The sequence below is a fragment of the Pituophis catenifer genome, unplaced genomic scaffold (assembly GCF_029215685.1).
Source record: "Pituophis catenifer annectens isolate HBS135680 unplaced genomic scaffold, rPitCat1.0.hap2 SCAF_1, whole genome shotgun sequence".
Taxonomy (NCBI): Eukaryota; Metazoa; Chordata; class Lepidosauria; order Squamata; family Colubridae; genus Pituophis; species Pituophis catenifer.
This window is the reverse complement of record NW_027256881.1, coordinates 131,549,206-131,567,601: the sequence shown is the minus strand read 5'-3', so window position 1 is coordinate 131,567,601 and position 18,396 is coordinate 131,549,206. Positions and strand designations below refer to the sequence as shown.

The following is an 18,396-nucleotide window of genomic DNA, read 5'->3' as shown; positions in this document are numbered from 1 at the left end:
TTGCATGGACAGCTAAACAATGTGATTCCCTGCATGTGTATATACTGATACACACACACACACACAAATAGTTTATCGAGGCAAAACCACTAAACATATTGTGGGTTCATATTTTCTGCAGGTAAAATGACAAAAGAGGAGTTACTTCTAAGTCATCCTGAAAAAAATGAGTTTTTCTAAGATCAAAACACCATAAATGGTTTTATTAATAACAAAAACAAATCCTAATGCCAAATAAGAGTGAAGTAAACACATGAGAAATAATACCTTCCTTCTCCATAGTGGGTAATCATAAATAGCCATATCTAATAAATAAGGTTTATTTCCTACATTACTTTTCTCTTACCTGTATCCCACTATACTCACAAGTATAGAGGGAAAGGTCCATACTCAAGACCTGCACAAAAGAAAGAGAAATTTTAACAAAACTTTTTAATTATGTATGGGTTGATGGTGGGATTGCTTGAAAAAATGTAAATAAAAGGATGGATGAGGATAAAACTATCTTGGGATAGTTTTACGCACTGATAGAAAGGATCTCATAAACAAGAAACCAACTTCCGTATAAAATCAATCCAGAAATTGGAGTACAGATTACAATAGTTGGACTGCCCAAATTATTCACCCTCCCTCAAAGAAATGCATATAGAGAGCCTGGCAGGGGGAAACTTTATTAAACATTTTCTTTGTCAAATTCACATACAAAATTCATTGTAATGTGACATGCCACATCATTCCAGCCCCCAGAAGTGATCATTTCTACACAGTCCTCCTCATCATAAGCATTATTTGGTTCACCGCTGCTCCACTTGTTGAAGGTCTGCATAGGGGATCGGTCAGAGTAGACAAAGCTGCCTTCTTTCTCAAGGTCATTAATGCCAATGAAAACTCGGCTGAGGCCAGCTTGATTGATGTAAGAAGCAATGAGATTATTGGTGGCTTCATCCTTGGGCATGCTCAGTGTCCCTCCTCTTCCTTGGCAGTAGAGTTGGGCGTCCACATACTGCTTCTGTTCTTTCACCAGCAGGTATGTCTTATTATCTGTCTCACGCACACCAGCAACAGCTGCGGGGGAGGGCAGTGCTGAAAAGTGACCACTTGCATTTCTATAAACTTACTTAATGCATTCCATATAAGACAGACACAGCTGACCAACTAAAAAGCAAGCCAGGTTCTTCTGAAAGCAATTCCTTATATTTAGGAGGGGGAATATGTTTCCATAAACATTCCTACCTTTTTTAATGAACTTCAGCTCTGTTGTTAGCAGGGTCACTTGATTATCCATTTTACCAATGGCTGTTCGTAGCTGGCCACATTCACAAGGAATACCTAAAAAGTATAAGAGCAGTCTAAAGGCCTATTTAATGGAACATTCTTTTTCCATGAAGCCCAACCCAATTTTGACAAAAATCCCATAAACCAGATATAAGTGCATTACTATAATACTCTTCCTTCTGTGTTCACCAACAACCAGTCCTGAAAGTCATATAAATTCAAATTTTAATTGTTCTACTCTGTCTTCAAGTGCTCATCTTCTTTACAAGGCTTCCCCATGGAGAAGACCCACAGGAATAATAACTTTTTTTCTGTTAACTGTGTTTAAGCAGGTCTTTTCTGTTCTGATAGTCAGCCAGTTCTGATATAATTTACCTGGATCTCCATTAGGACCAGGTGGACCTATATCTCCATTATCTCCTTTTTGTCCTAAGAAAAAAGACAATTCATCATAAAAATAAGTCCTGAAGGATATGTTGATAAGCCTTAATCAACATATTAAATTTTTCCTGAAACTAATTTAAAATATACTGGTTAGCATGATTAATAAATCAGTTAATTAGGAAGAAATAATATCTATAATTTTCTTTTACCCATATCAACAAACTCAAATTCATACATTTTTTTTATTTCTAAGCCTTACACGTGACTTTTAAGTTAGTTTTTAAAATTTTTATACACAGACACACATACACTGTGTTTCCCAAAAAATAAGACCCGCCCGGTCTTTTTTTTGCCTCAAAAAGAGGCATTATGTCTTATTTTTGGGGGAGGTCTCTACTGTCTCACCTCGCAGTGGCAGCACCAACAGCCCCACCCAGCTGGAGCCCGTGTGGCCACTGCCAGCCCACCTCTTCTGCGGCTGCTTGCCACTGCTTGTGTCTGGTGCCCCCGGCCTCCATTTCGCCATCAGAGGCCTTCAAGAAAGGCCTCTGCAGCCAAGAAACGAGCTCCGGATTGACACACAGCGCTCCCCAGCCTCATTTTGTCATCAGAGGCATTCAGGAAAGGTCTTTGTAGCTGAGAAATGAGCTCAGGCATTGCCTCTGACAGTGAAACAAAAGTCGGGAGGCGCACATGCTTGTTTCTCAGCTGCAGAGGCCTTTCCTGAAGGCCTCTGACAGTGAAACGGACGCCAGGCACGACGCGCGCCACTGGTGGCTAGCAGCCACAGAAGAAGTAGGCCGGCAAGGCGTGGCAGGTGTTGGAGTATGCGAGGCCTGGCTGCAACTGTCCAAAGGTAAGTGGGTACGGGGCATGTGGGGGAGCTCCCCCCATCCCCCCAGTTTGATTTTTACCTGTGCCCCTCTCCCCACCCTGTGCAACTGGGGGTGGGGGTCTTAACTAGGGCTTATATTGGGGGTAGGGCTTATATTAGGTGCACGCGTAAAAATCAAGCTATGGCTTATTTTTGGGGAAATACGGCGCACACGCACACTCACACACACACATATATAGTGAAAATTAAACTATATTTTTCAAGGCTTGATACAGAATGAAGAAAAATATACCTTTTGAGCCTATGGGACCAACTTTTCCATGTCGCCCTATGCTACCTTTCTGCCCTTTGTCTCCCACTTCTCCTATAATATAAAAAAAATCAAAGGAAAATTAAAAGGACTTCTGTTTTTATGAACTTCTAACATCGTATCTGTCTTAATTAAAGCTAAATCTAGTTGAAGCTAAAAGGAACAAAATGTGGAAGAGCAAAGGAAAGGAAGAATGTGTGTTGAAAGAATTACTTCCAGTTATCATGGTCCACAGGGAGAGTGCATCATATTTGCTTGGAGTATACACGCTAAAGAGAAAAAGTTAACACAATAATGATAATTCAAAGAAGAAAATACTGCACACCAGCATATGTTTATAAACACAAAAAAGCTCCAGATAAATGAATCCATCTTTATTATTGGCTTGTATAATTTCCTCAGAGCTTAAAGCTTTAGAGACAACAAATTAGAATTGCAAACTGCTGATTTTGGAAAATTTTACTTGAGAGATGTTTATCCCAATCTTTTCGATCCTTCCAATCTGGTTAGGCTCGATGGGCATGTTTCGGATCCCACTGCCTAAAGAATGCCGGCCAGGCCCAGAAAATATGCCTTTTTTGCTATAGTATCTGAGCTATGGAACATTCTCCCTCTGTAGATAAGGGTAAATATGGAATTGCAGTTTATCAAACACAAAAAAAACAAAGAACTTTTCCAGATGACAGTGTGATTCTTAACTCTTTAATTCTTTCAAGCAGTAATTTTTCCTCTTCTCCAGAAACAATTATTATTTGGGGCAGGATCTGGCATCTTTCACAATAATGAGATTGCTGTTGCAATCAGAGTGATGTCTGCTCAGCAACTCTGGGTCATTTTGGGCTGCTGTTAGCTTGTCCACACACACCCAAATTGCTGAGTACACTTTCCTAATTCTAGGCACCAAAAGAGGAGGAACAGATCTAAATATTTCATATTTTGTATTTTCCACTACAAAACTCAATCAACACAAAATACAGTAATTCTCAAATAAACCATCCCACATGCATGCTAGTTTTAATAAATCAAAAATTTAAGATTGAGTTTAATTAGATACAAACCTATATATGCAACTGTGGCATTAAGAAAATATACACAAAAAGTATATTCTCCATTTATTATTAAGCAATATTAATCCAATGCTTAATCCATTTTTAAAATAAGATTTACCTTTTTCCCCTGGAGGCCCAACTCGTCCAGGACGGCCTGGAGCACCTTTTTCCCCCTTTTCTCCATTTTCCCCTATTATGTAATAAAACATAAGGTAAAACCAAAGAAATTATTCAAAATTCAGTGGTATTATGTTCATAATTCAATTTTTGTAATGAAAATGACAGCATCATTCATATTATTTGTCCTGTCTCTATATGTAGTGTTCTCATTGCTTCAGCATCTCTATCAATGTTTACATTTAGAAGTTTTTTTTAAAAAAAGAGGAAAACAGAAAAAATAGGTGTTTTGCTACAGAACTTCAAAATAGATAATGAGAACATAACGAATTTCAAGAAACAAGTCTAAGAGAAAGTTATATACAAATTTCAAATAATAGTTATTTAAAATAACTATAGAAATAGAAGGGGGAAGTAGTTTGGCTTTTAGTTTGGTCTGAAAAAACTAGATGGCAAGAAGAAATCAAAGTTCTCTGTCCCTCTTTCCTGCTACCTTGTGATTTTCCAGGTTTTTCACATGAAGGATGCAATTATATTAACTGTTGAACTTTACGGTGAAGAACTCATTCATCCTTACTTCAGACAATAACCTTGGATAGAGCCTGATTATTTGTTAAAAGTGACCTGACTATTGATTGCACTCCGTACTCAGAACATTCCTTATATTTTCTCCTCTAAGGACTAGATTAGATTTAGTTAGAGTACCGTATTTTCCGGCGTATAAGACGACTGGGCGTATAAGACGACCCTCGAGTTTTCCTGTTAAAATATAGAGTTTGGGCTATACTCGCCGTATAAGACTACCCCTCTTCCAACGCATACCAAATAAAAATAAAAAAAACATCAACTGGCTCACCCACAATGTAAAAGCAGCTGTGCTAGACCCAAAATGGCCCCTGCAACAAGCAGGAACCTCACACAGCCACAAAAAGCCCCCCAAAAAACAACTTTCACACTTTACACACACAAAATTCCACATACAGCTTTGTGACATTATGTGTGTTTGTGTAGTTAGAGTGAAACACTACAGAAACACACTAAATCTCAGAAAGCTGCACAAATATTATTTTATTTTATGTTTATATGAAAACTAAATTTAAAACTTCCTAAACTTTAAATGGCTAGGTCTAAAAAAGAACAACTAAAAGAAACCCCAATTAACTATTTTTTTAAAAGCTCCCAAAGGGGAAAAAACTTACCCAATAGAACAGGGGTCTCCAACCTTGGCAACTTTAAGACTTGTAGACTTCAACTCCCAGAATTCCTCAGCCAGCTTTGTTTTGCTGGCTGAGGAATTCTGGGAGTTGAAGTCCACAACTCCCTGCCTGCTTGATTGCAGGCAGGGAGTGGCTTGCTGATGGAATGGATTCAGGCAAGCGAAGCAAGGCAAGCGTTGCGACTAGCAGCTAAGGTAAGCAAACTGGAGGGGGAAAACTTTTTTCCTTTTACATGGCTCTGGCGATCCCAGCTGTGTTGCCTGATTAGCAGGCAACGCAGCTGGGATCGTCAGAGCTTGGATCGCCAGAGCCATGTAAAAGGAAAAAAGTTTTTTCCTTTTACATGGCTCTGGTGATCCCAGCTGAGTTGCCTGATTAGCAGGCAAAGCTGGGATCGTTAGAGCTTGGATCACCAGAGGCATTTAAGGCTCGTCAGAGCCTTTCGGGCTGGTCTGCCTGATTACAGGAGAACGACACCTGGCGTATAAGATGACCCCCGACTTTTGAGAAGATTTTCATGTGTTAAAAAGTCGTCTTATACGCTGGAAAATACGGTATCTGAAGATATTTCAATGACGTACACCATTATTGAACTAGTAGCTATTATTTTGTTTCAGATAATAAGCCACTCTTTCCAAACATGTTTTTTCAGGGGTTAGCAATATCGCTACTATATGATCACAGGATGACCATCAGGCATATCACTCATCTAGGCAAGTCTATTGCAATTACAGTAATAACAGCTGATTATTACTGATCAGATCCTCTGCATTTACTCAGTGCCTGTTCTGTTAATTTTTTCTTTAAACATGTTATCAGGTTTCTTGACCTATAATACAGAATAGAACAAATTAAGGAGTCATTGCACAACAAAACAGCAGAAGATCCTTCAAATACCTTCAGATATACTAATTAAATCTAATTTTTTCCTTAGGAGTGACAATATAAGGAATGTACTGGCTATGGAGTGCAGTAGTCAAGGTCACTTTTAGCAAGTAACCAGAGTCTACCCAAGGTTATTGTCTGAGGTAAGGATGAATGATCCTTTAGCAAAAAGTTCAGCACTGTTAATGTGAGTGCCTTCTTCACCTTACTGAGGGTAGCTGGCAGCAATAGCAAGCGTAGAAGTGTAGCTAAAAACAAGGAAGGAATAGTAGGGTGCAGCTGCTCTCTTTCCCGTCACTATACATTTATTGCCGGGAACAGCAGTATCTATCATGCTATCTAGATTTTGGTAATAGCATCTCAGACATATGGTCATTTCAAATGATGTGGCTCCTTGGTTCAACTTCTTAGTCCTCTCAGAAATTACTCCTAACATCTCCTAGAAGAAATATGATTGGTCTGCAGTACCAAGACTCAGATTGCATAGACATTAAGGACACATTGGATTTCAGCCAACAGATAAAAGACTTCATATCTCATTAGTGCACATCTAAGCCAGGGAGATATCCCCCCGACAGTTTAGCTCAGACACTGATGATTTTTTAGAGATTTTACATTAGCTGCAGTCTTCGTAGGTTGGCCATTTTGTGCTTCACTGCATTTCTTCATCAATCTTCACCATTATAACTACAGCTTTTAATTAGAGAGACTATGCTGAAGCATGAACAAATTTGGGGTTGTTTTTTCCTTCGGGCTTTCATTTTTTTAGTTTTATATCTCAGTGTTCCTGTTTCCTTGATAAAAGAGCAATTATTGCTAGAACAGAAGAATCATGCATAATACTTAGCTCTGGTGTGGCAGATTTTAGCAGGCTGTTTTTTGGGAAAACACTGCCAATTGTTCAGGCAGACTGAGCAAAGCAGTGCAGTTTTTCTAACCATAAAGTTTCAGCTTTGCAGATCGAAAGGGAAACGAAGATACACTACTTCCAGTGTGATTTCCAAAGAAGGGGGTCAAGATGCAAAAATTGGACCAATAAGAAATAGCATAATGAAACTGCATTATTAAGCAAACATACACAAAAAACCCCATTTAATATGTCTATTTTTGTTCTTCTATAAAGACCCATATTCTTTCTTTGACATTGAGAAAGATGAAGACAATAGGGGTGTGTAGAAATCAGTACTTTTCACTGAGGAAGAGGCATTCCAGAAAGGCAAGGAAACAATCTGAGAAGGTGTCCAAGGACAGACTGCTAGAGCAGGTGAGAAGCACCTGTGCTCCTTCCTCCTCCTCCCTTCATGGCCCTCCCTCATTGTCAGGGCAATCCAGCTGCCAATCAAACAGCAGCATTGGGATGAGGCAAGAAAGAGGGAAGACAGGATGGTTGCCAGAGAGCTCTGCAGCCATAGGCTGAATAAAGAGAACCGAAGCCCAGGAGTCCAAGTAAAAGGGGAAACTTAAAAGTTAGCAGCACACATAAGACGCAACAGGAAAGTAAACAGCAGCTGAAAAAGCTAGGGAGAAAGATATGTTTCTTTCCTTCCCGCATACTGGCATGGCATACTCTGTGAGCCATTTCCCTCAGATGGAGCAAATATTTGGAAAAATAAGAAAACAATGAAGAAGCTCCACCAGGAACAAAAAGCAGAAAAGATTAAGAAAAAAAAGTGATTTTAATGGGTCAGAGATAGAAAGCAGAAATTTTAAAAAAAGACAGATTGAACTCTAGAAAACAAGTATAGTTCTAAAGAGAGTGAAATAGAGATACTGTATAGAGGGATTCAGACAACAGAAATATTGATGTCAGCAATAAACAAAGATATTGGAGATATAGAAAGATATGAGATTTTTAAGCTTTCTTTTTGAAGAATCAGTCTCTTTAATTTATTGTCCACATTTCCAGCACTTAATATCTATTGGGACTTCATTAATATAGTTATTGGTAGTTTTAAAAAAAAATGTGTCCATGCTTTCCCATCATACATACAGTACAACCCTCTAACGGAAAGGAGTGAAAAAAACAATGACTACATTCATGTCTTGTTCTAATCCAGCTTTTGTGGAACAAGATATGCTGGGTTCAGATTATGAATAAGCATAATATGGTTTATAGGCTGAACTCATTTTTTTATTCATTTACATATTAAACAAATGTAAATGGCCACCCAACACAGACACAGGTAACACTAGCACCCATACATTAGTCAAGATTTGTTAAATATATTGAGTTAAATAAACCAGAGTCACTTTTACAACTGAAGAAAGCAATTATGTTCCATTAGTCAATTTCCATTTCATTTCCTCCTATTTTCCATATTCCAAGCTTCCTCACAATATTAAAAGACTGCTTGTTCAGTTCAGGATGTAAGGTTATTGTAATATTACAATATCTGTATGAGAAAGTTCGGACGCTAAATCCTAACTGAGTTTATTTGCAAATCATACCAATGCTTTCTCTATTTTCCCACAAAACTATCACTCACGCTATGCAACTTCCTCAGCCTTAATTCTTCATGTTTAAATGCTTTTTTCTTCTGCATAATTGCTTGGCCCCTGGTTCACAAATATTGTGGAACAAATACCCAGATTATTTTTAAAATGTATTGTCTCCTTTTTTAATAACTCAAGTTGGAGAACATCTTCCTTCTATTTTTCCCAGAAACCCTGGGAGGTGGCTTGAGCTGAGAGAGAGTGACTGGCCCAAAGTCACCCAGCTGGATTTCATGCCTACAGCAGGACTAGAACTCACAATCTCCTGGTTTCTAGGCCAGCACCTTCACTATTAGACCAACTGGTACTTGAGCAGAACATCTTTATAAGAAAGGAAGTGATAATGCAAAAAAGATTGTATATTAGAGATCTATAATGATTTAATAATAGAAATGTATATGAAATAGAAAATATATTGTGTTTAACACTTAGAGCAAAAGAATCATCTAATGGAACAAATTGTTCCATTAGAATGTTTCAAGTTGGCTGTGTTCTGCAGATAAAAAGTTCAAACAGTTCGAGCAGAATATTTTTAGTCTCCTGAATTAGTTGAATTGGAGACCATGATAGACATAATTACTACATAATACAAATTGCAAAAATCTGATATAGAAGATACTTTTAAAAAATAAGTACAGTATCCATAAGAAATCCACAGCACTTTTCTTACTCAATGAAATATTTAAATCAGAAGCAAGCATCCCATCCCCCTTCTCAAGCATAGAACAAGCAGCGGTCATTTGAGTTACTTTAAATAAACTCTTGGTCAATCAGGGTTTTTTTTTCATGAGTGCAAAAAAATTGCTGGTACTTTTTAATTGCATGAATAACTCTAAAATAACAAATACAAGAAACAGGCATGGCCATTTTGACTTGGAATGTTTTGGATATGTATTATAATTACTACTTGGATTCAATTCAAGGATACATTTTGGAGACAGGGAGCTATTTCTAGCAAAAATGACCCAACTATGATTCTATCTTTCAGGATGAATTCATGAAGATGACTTTGAAGCACTAAGAGGCACCACAGTGCTTTGAACAAAGTTTTATTGTGGCATGAGTTTCTTCAGAAAATTAATTTATTTCATCTGATTCATTGAACAAATAAAGTAATAGAGCAGTACAATGGAGAATAAGTTCACCAAAAAGTTAACAAAAATACAAAGAGTACATCCTGACATCATCAAAAGAAAATACGAATCACATCCACCACCCCAAAATCTACATTAATGGAATACTGTGAAAAGAAAAATCAACAGAGGCTGGAAAACTTCTGGTTGGCGTCACAGCGATCCAGACGGTGGAATAGTGGGGCTCTTAGGAGCCCCGCAAAAAACTCATCTCTTATGCTGCCACCGCCAGGTCTACGGACCTACCCTGTCCTGAAGGGACAGGGGGAAAGAGAGGGACCCCCCGGTCGGCCGAGAGGAACGGGCAGGTTCCTCGGGGCCAGAGAATTACCCTCTGCGTCGGCGGCGGCTCAGCAGCAGCCATGGTGGCTGCTTCGAGGCTGTGGCAACCGGGAAAAGTGATGTGCAGGAGGAAGAAGTGAAGAAATAGAGCAAACTGTTTGGAAGCCGGGTAAGTGACTTAACCCAGGCGGGAACAGCACTTAAAAATGGATTTTAAAAAGAGAGCCCCTAGCTTTAAACAGTGGCTACAGACTGTGGGGGCAAGAAGATTTAAAAAGTTATTTGCTGGAGGAAGAGACCCATCTTTGAACTACCCTTATTATTGAATGCCGTGGAATGGCTGTTAGTTGGAAATTGTAAACTTTGAAACTCTTTGTCATTGAAATGGATTACTTTTGGAGAGATAAAGAGGGAAGAGGTGGTAAGAGAAATTTTTTGAAGCAACCAGGAAAGCTCAGTGGAGAATTACAGCTAAAATGGAGTCATGCCGTGGAGAAGTGAAAGTTTAAACCTGTGGATTGCTTTTGAATTAACTCAGACACAATGTATCTTGTTACCTAAATTGGTTTATTATGAAAACAATTAAGGAGCTCTAATTTTGGGGATTTTTAACTTGTTTATTGGTGGTATTAAGGAAAGAAATAAGAAACAAGACGGAACAATTTAAACTAAGTAGATGTGGCAGAGGAAGCTAAAATGGTTGCCTGTTAAGAAGTGAAAGTGAAAATTGTGGACTGCTTGTTACTTAAAGGAGAAACTTTGACTCTTGCTTTCTCAATTGGATTATTTTGAAGGAAAACTAAAAAAGTTTGATTTTAGATGTACTTATTTCATTTTTAGATTACCTATGGATAGTTGGAAAGAAGGAATTAACTGGTCAATTAAAACTGTTGATTAAAGGCGAGGCAACAAAAGGAAAGGGTGTAGAAACGGAAGAGGACATGACAATATCACATAGGGAACAAAAAAGAACTAAACACTTTAGTCTTTATAACTTTACTGATATTGGAATTGAAAAGAAGGGGGGGGAATTTGGGTAGCAAGATGGAAAATATTACAGTCTGATTAAAATGGATGTAAATTTTTTTATGTAATTGATGTTTAAATAATATAAGGAGGAGATTTCCTCTTCCTTCTTTTACTCTCTTCTTTACTTTTTCTCTTTCTTTTTTTAATTTATTTTATCATTCTTTCATTTTATTCCTCTCTTCCTTTTTTCTGTTCCTTTGTGGAATTCTTTTTTTTTATCCTTTTCGCCATACCTTTATCTTTTATTTTATTTTTATTTTTTTATTTTTTATTATTCCCTTTTCCCTTCCTCTTTCTTTTTCATTACTGTTATTAAGAGAAGTGATTTTTAAGGTGGGAAAAATCTGATTTTAGAAAAACTATAAGAAACATGAAGAGTATGAATAAATTTTTGATTATTAACAAGAATTATTGACAGATTTAATGATTACAGAAATTTGCTTTTTTAAAGGGTCTAAAATATTGTTTTTTTACAGAAAATAAGAAAATGTTTATGAAGCCTTTATTAACAAGAATTGTTTATAGATTTTAATTATTTTCAAAGTGAGAAATGTTATTATAGAAAAAATACAAGAAATTTGAAGACTATGAAAGAACCTTTTAAGTATTAATAAGAGCTTTAATGGTTATAGAAAATTTATTTTAAAGTGGATTACAATGATGTTGGTTTTTTTTTCTCTTTAAAGTAAATAAGAGAATGGGAACGAATTTTTTGAATATTAATAAGATTTGCTTATAGATTTTACAATTATGGTAAATTGTTATTGATCAGATAATTAAAGTTAAATTGTGAATTAGTTACATACAAGGTTAGGAGTGGCGGAAAGCATCCCTGGAGAATAGATGATTAGGCTGTGAACCAGCCCAAAATAAACTTAGGAGGAGCGGAGGAGATAAATGCTGGAGAGGAGTTAGAGCCAAACTGTGAACCAGTTAAATATAAGGTAAGGAATGGAGGAAAGCACCACTGAAAAACAGCTAACTAAGCTGTGAACCAGCCAAAAATAAACCTAGAAGGAGTGGAGGAGACAATGCTGGGGACCAGTTAAAATCAACTGTAACCAGTTAAATATGAGGTAAGGAGTGGAGGAAAGCACCACTGGAAAACAGCTAATTATGCTGTGAACCAGCCAAAAATAAACTTAGAAGGAGTGGAGGAGATAAATGCTGGAGAACAGTTAGAGCCAAACTGTGAACCAGTTAAATATAGGGTAAGGAGTGGAGGAAAGCACCAGTGGAAAACAGCTAACTAAGCTCTGAACCAGCCAAAAATAAACCTAGGAGGAGTGGAGGAGACCATGCTGGGGACCAGTTAAAATCAACTGTAACCAGTTAAATATAAGGTAAGGAGTGGAGGAAAGCACCACTGGAAAACAGCTGAAAAGCTGTTATCCAGATAAAAATAAACCTAGAAGGAGTGAAGCACATTGTAAGTTGCCCTGAGTCTCCGGAGAAGGGCGGCATATAAATCAAATTAAAAAAAAAAAAAAAAAGGAGAAAATGGTGGAAAGCAGTTAAAACCAAACTGTGATCCAGCCAACAAATAAGGTTAGGAGTGGAGGAACATCCCTGGAAACCAGTTAATTAAGATGCAATCTAGCCAAAATAAAATTAGGAGGAGTGAAGGAGATATCTTTGAAGAACAGTTACTGATTTTGAAATGTTTTTTAAGAGAGGATTAAAATATTATATGTTGATTATTAGATGTGATTTAAAAGAAACTGACTTGATTTGGGTCTTTGAAATAAGGAGAATATATGAAATACTGATTGTTAAAATGATAAATGAATATTATAAAGAGCTGTTTAGATTTGAAGTTTAAGATTTAGGGTGACTACATAATAGAATGTTAAATGTTAGAATAAGATGTTAGATTGAATGACAGAAATTGGGTTTAGATTTGTTTTGTTTGTTTTGTTTTGTTGTAAGATGTTAATTGATGAAATTTGGAATTTATACTTATTTTACACCGCACCAAACCTTTGCTCTAAAAAGATGTTGTTTTATGTTTTATGTGAAAAATAAATAAAAAAAATTTCAAAAAAAAAATCAACAGAGGCTGCTAACACAAACTTGGGGCAACTGTTGTAGCAGTCATTCAGCTATATTTTATATTGATAAGAGAGCTGACGATTTTACTAATTCCAGTAGTCCCTTTAATATTTCCACAATTATCTCAAAATCAGAGTTGTACACCACACATAACAGTTTTCTCTAAGATCTTTGGTAAAAAGAACACGAATAAAAAGCTTTATTCCCAAAGAGTTTCTACTTCTCCCAGAATTGACCATTAAATGTATGAGGGTGTCATGTTGTCCTTCATTTTTATTTTGTATCATAAGGTCTCCCAATTTCATTGCAATTAAATTAACATTTGCTTTCAGTGGTGTCGATTCTTATTTTCATGATAAAAGAGCTCAGCCCTGTTGATGACTACATATCAAATCATTGGTCAAGCTACTAAGGTAATCCAAATAAATTAGTGATATTTTTCAGAGTTTGGGCAATTCAAACATAGAATATGGTTAAAGTAGAGAACTCAAGAGTAAATCATCTGTGTCCCCAGATGACGTGGACAGGATTCTGGGTAGATTGAATGCGACCACATGTTTGTTGGACCCGTGTCCCTCCTGGTTAGTGCTGGCTTCCTGGGAGGTGACGCGAGGCTGGCTCCAGGGGATTATAAATGCTTCATTGGGGCAGGGTGTCTTCCCCGCCGCCCTGAAGGAGGCGGTGGTGAGGCATCTCCTCAAGAAGCCTTCCCTGGACCCGGCAGTTTTGGCTAATTATCATCCAGTCTCCAACCTTTGCTTTGTGGCGAAGGCTGTTGAGAGTGTGGTTGCGCGACAGCTTCCCCAGTACCTGGATGAAATGTCGTATCTGGATCCGTTCCAGTCAGGCTTCAGGCCTGGGTACAGCACAGAAACGGCATTGGTCGCATTGGTTGATGATCTCTGGAGGGCTCGGGATAGGGGTTGCTCCTCTGTCCTGGTCCTGTTAGATCTCTCAGCGGCTTTTGATACTATCGACCATGGTATCATGCTGCACCGGTTGGAAGAGTTGGGGGTGGGAGGCACCGTACTATGGTGATTCTCCTCCTTTCTCTCCGACCGGTCGCAGTCTGTGTTGACAGGGGGGCAGAGGTCGACTCCGAGGTCCCTCATATGTGTGGTGCCGCAAGGATTGGTCCTCTCGCCCCTTTTGTTCAACATTTATGTAAAGCCGCTGGGCGAGATCATTGGTGGTTTCGGGGTGAAGTACCATCAGTACACTGATGACACCCAGCTGTACATCTCCACCCCGGACCACCCCAACAATGCCCTTGAAGTGATGTCCTGATGCCTGGAGGCTGTACGGGTCTGGATGGGGAGAAACAGGCTCAGGCTCAACCCATCCAAGACCGAGTGGCTGTGGTTTCCGATGTCCCGATATAGTCATCTGGTGCCATCGCTGACTATTGGGGGCGAATCATTGGCCCCCACGGAAAGGGTTCGCAACTTGGACGTCCTCCTGGATTCATGGCTGTCTTTAGAAGAGCACTTGACGGCCCTGACTGGGAGGATTTTTCATCAGGTTCGCCTGATCTGCCAGTTGCGTCCCTTTCTAGATCGGGACTCCCTACGCACAGTCACTCATGCCCTCGTCACCTCTCGTCTGGACTATTGTAACGCTCTCTACATGGGGCTTCCCTTGAGGTGCACTCGGAGGCTCCAACTGGCGCAGAGTGCGGCCGCGCGGGTGGTGATGGGAGCAACGTGGAGCTCCCATGTAACACCTCTCCTGCGCGAGCTGCACTGGCTCCCGGTGGTCTTCCGGGTGCGCTTCAAGGTTTTGGTTATCACCTTTAAAGCGCTTCATGGCTTAGGACCTGGTTATCTATGGGACCGCCTGCTACCACCAATAGCCTCCCACCAGCCAGTACGCTCCCATAGAGAGGGGCTCCTCCGAGTGCCGTCGGCCAAACAATGTTGACTGGCGGCCCCTAGGGGGAGAGCCTTCTCTGTGGGGGCACCTACGATCTGGAATGAGCTCCCCCCGTAGATACGGAGGATCCCGGATCTGCGCACCTTCCGTCGCGCGCTCAAGACTTTCTTATTTCATCAACCTGGCCTGGCCTAAATCTTCTCCCCTTTTAAATGTAAATTTTAATTTGTTTTAAATTATTGTATATTTTAAATTGTTTCAGTCAAATTATTTAATTCGTTTTTATTCTATTTTAAATTTTTGTATTTATCTGTTTTATCTTATGGCTGTTCACCGCCCTGAGTCCTTCGGGAGTAGGGAGGTATAGAAATCCAATAAAAATAAAATAAATAATAAATAAATAAATAAATCACTAATAATTAAGCATACCATTTCCAAAATATCCACTCTATCTAACCTTGCCCCTCTGAAACATGATAATAAATGATCAAGTAATGCAGTCACAGAATGGGTCAAGAATGGAAACAAACCAGTTAATGTTTATAAAATAAGGACATAAGAAAAAAGAGAAATAAGGTCTGTTACTGTCCTCCAAATTCTACATTCTGTTTATGCAAATTAGACCCATTCTCTTATAAAATATTTGTTAGTTTTTTGTTGGTGTGCAGGTATCAGTATGTTCCAAGAAAATGAAATTTTATAAATGAGGAACTAAAAGTAGAAAAGCAGAAAATGTCTCCAGGGCCAGTATCCAAGAAAATTAGAAAGATAAACAGTATGGTAAATAAGATTTGTGTGGTTTTTATTGGGAATTCTGTGGAAGGATTGTTTATGACCATCCAAAGCCCTCTACGGTTGTTTGCTTTAGCGGCAGCCGAAATGATCGTTTCATTATTATAGGCCAATTGTCCCAGACTAGGAAAAGTTTAAGAGAAAAGTTAGCTTATTTCACTAAGAGAATGCAAGCCTGCTAATAATTACTAGAATGCCATCAGAACAATAAAAATGAAGAAGGAATGTCTGACCTATTTATGGGAAGAGATACGCATATTACCTTTGAGGCCTGGAACCAGAATCTGAACAGAGCAGGATTCCTCTGCAATATGCTGAGCATATCCAGATCTTGGCAGAGACAGGAATGCAAGGCTAATTACAGAGACAAAGAAAACCAGATCACTCTTCATAATGAGCTTGTCCCTTACTCCTAAAGGGAGGAAAAATGAATAAACCATTAACAGGGATTTAAAATACTTCAGACAGTTCTAATATGTTCACTATCTTCTAAGGACACAATAACCTTTACAGCATATTAATATATATATTTAATATATGATAGCTTGCTAAATTGCAAAATTTGTTGCTATTTTTTTGGTAATATGTTTTATTGGGAAGGAACACTCAGGTTTCAGAAGAGTGAGTGTCTTTGCAACACAAATATATTTTCCCTTAGATCTCATAATCCATATTTAAATCAACAGAAAAGAGTTTGGCTTGGTATACTTGTTCAAAATCCCCAGAAAAAGAGAACTGGTCCTTCATACACACAAAAAAAGATTGGAAAGAAAAAGCTAATTTAGTGCATGATGAGGGTCATCTACATAAAGGTTCCCTGGGGAAGTCATGAACACATTTCCACACTGCTGAAAAAAACTCAATTGAAGGGAAAACAAGAATCTTTGGGAAAAATCCCAAGTCCAAATGATATGATGGGAAAATGTATAAAATTGCCTTTTCCTGCAATTTTTAGTCAACTAAGAGAAAGAATAAAGACTAAGATCTTGTTTTTGAATGAAGCAAAAGCACCTGTGTCTAAAGTTGTGCAAGAAAAAATGGCAACGCATACAGTACCTCAGTTTTCAGTTATTTCTACCTATCTTGATCAATTCACATAGCATTCCAGAAAGATACGAAAATTGTACGCACTGGGAAAAAAGGCAAGAACTCTTTCTGTCCTCTGTTCTCAAATTGTATAACACACTTGTAATTTTGTGATATTACTGAACTATCTTCTAGGAATAAGGCATCAAGAGATTTGTTTGGGATTTTCAAGGATGGCGTATAAAACTTGTGGACAATACAATTTCTTCTCAGTAAAACTCTAAATGATGTAATACCTACATTCTGGCACTGCTAAACTAGTATCAAAGCTAAAATTTGATCTATTACTGATCTTAATTTCTGCTCAAATACTTTATGTATGGTTTAGGGTACACATAACGGTATAAATATATCATTCCAATAATAACTTCATTTGTACAATGTGGTGAGATACAAACTAATCACATTTTAGTCTAGCTACCAGTAGTACATTAGCTGAACCTTGTAATTAATGTATCACTGAGTGCATATCATTCATTTATGATTGAATGTCTACCTTGCAAACCAAGAAAGCAATGCTAAATATGGATCAGCATGGATTAAGCTGTTGTGAATCACACACTATATGGATTCAGCAAGTTCACTTTTATGATGCAATAGCCCAACAGCCTTTGATACTAAAAATAAAATAAACCAGCAGCTGACAAGATAAGAAACGACTTTCTTTTTGAATATTGTTTTGTTTTTAATCAGCTACTGCTTAATATCTTCATTCTTTTCTCAGGTTAGTGAATTTTATCAACTGAAATAGACTTTCAGAGCAGCTTGGTCTTTCCTGACATCAGCCTTTTATATATATTGAATCAGCCATCATACTCTATGCAACATATTAGGAGGGTTGTGAAAATACATGGTTGTGCCTATCAGAACTGACTTATTCATCAAGTCTCCAGTACAAACAGATGTTTGTAGACATCCAGTTCCATATAATCAAGAAATCAGAATCTACCTGTGTTTTGGATAGTGTCTTGAAATGTTTAATGTAATTATTGCAATTTTGCTTTAATAAATTTATTTAATAATAAATTTAATAAATAAATCTGTAGGAGGATGGAAGAAAGAGAGTATGGAAAGAAACAAAGAATTCTATTTTCTCTGTAGCTTATTCCTCTCCATACTATTTGTTCTTTTGTGGACTGAAAAAGGTTCTGGAGATGGGAAATACATAATTCATTGTGCAAATTTGTTTGCCTTAGAGGGAAAATAGAGGGAAAACAGGCAATTTTCAATGCCTACAGAAACAGTTGCAATATTTTAAATTCACCCTTTTCTGTTGTCATCTGTTTTCTTGTTTTCTTTTCTTCATCTCCATAACGTTTTCCTACTTTGCCAACCCATCTATTTGCATTTTTCATTATTTTCAAAGCTCTTTCACCTTCTATTTTCGTTTTTTAGATTTAGCCTTCCTGTTTTGTTCTTTTTCCTGAAATAGACTTATTTAGAAATAGCACTTAATTTTAGCGAACTCTACCAAAACATTGGTTCACATTTTTTCCAAAGCAGGGGGATCTATTCCAAAAATTGGTTAGCAATAGTAATATAGTACAATAAACCTGCTTGTTAGAACACATAGGGTATCTCACAT

The 18,396-nt window shown here is 37.8% G+C and overlaps 1 protein-coding gene across 1 annotated transcript; it reads right to left on the bottom strand.

Moving 5' to 3' along the window:
- Positions 1–659: 659 nt before the first annotated feature.
- COLEC11 (collectin subfamily member 11) lies at positions 660–18,217 on the bottom strand. Its single transcript, XM_070955179.1, has 7 exons — positions 18,076–18,217; positions 15,988–16,137; positions 3,972–4,043; positions 2,787–2,858; positions 1,651–1,704; positions 1,234–1,329; positions 660–1,065 (listed from the first exon to the last, which is right to left on the bottom strand). Exons 1-7 carry the CDS (start codon positions 18,164–18,166, stop codon positions 674–676), a joined length of 927 nt encoding a protein of 308 aa, XP_070811280.1. The 5' UTR covers positions 18,167–18,217; the 3' UTR covers positions 660–673.
- Between the last annotated feature and the right edge of the window lie 179 nt (positions 18,218–18,396).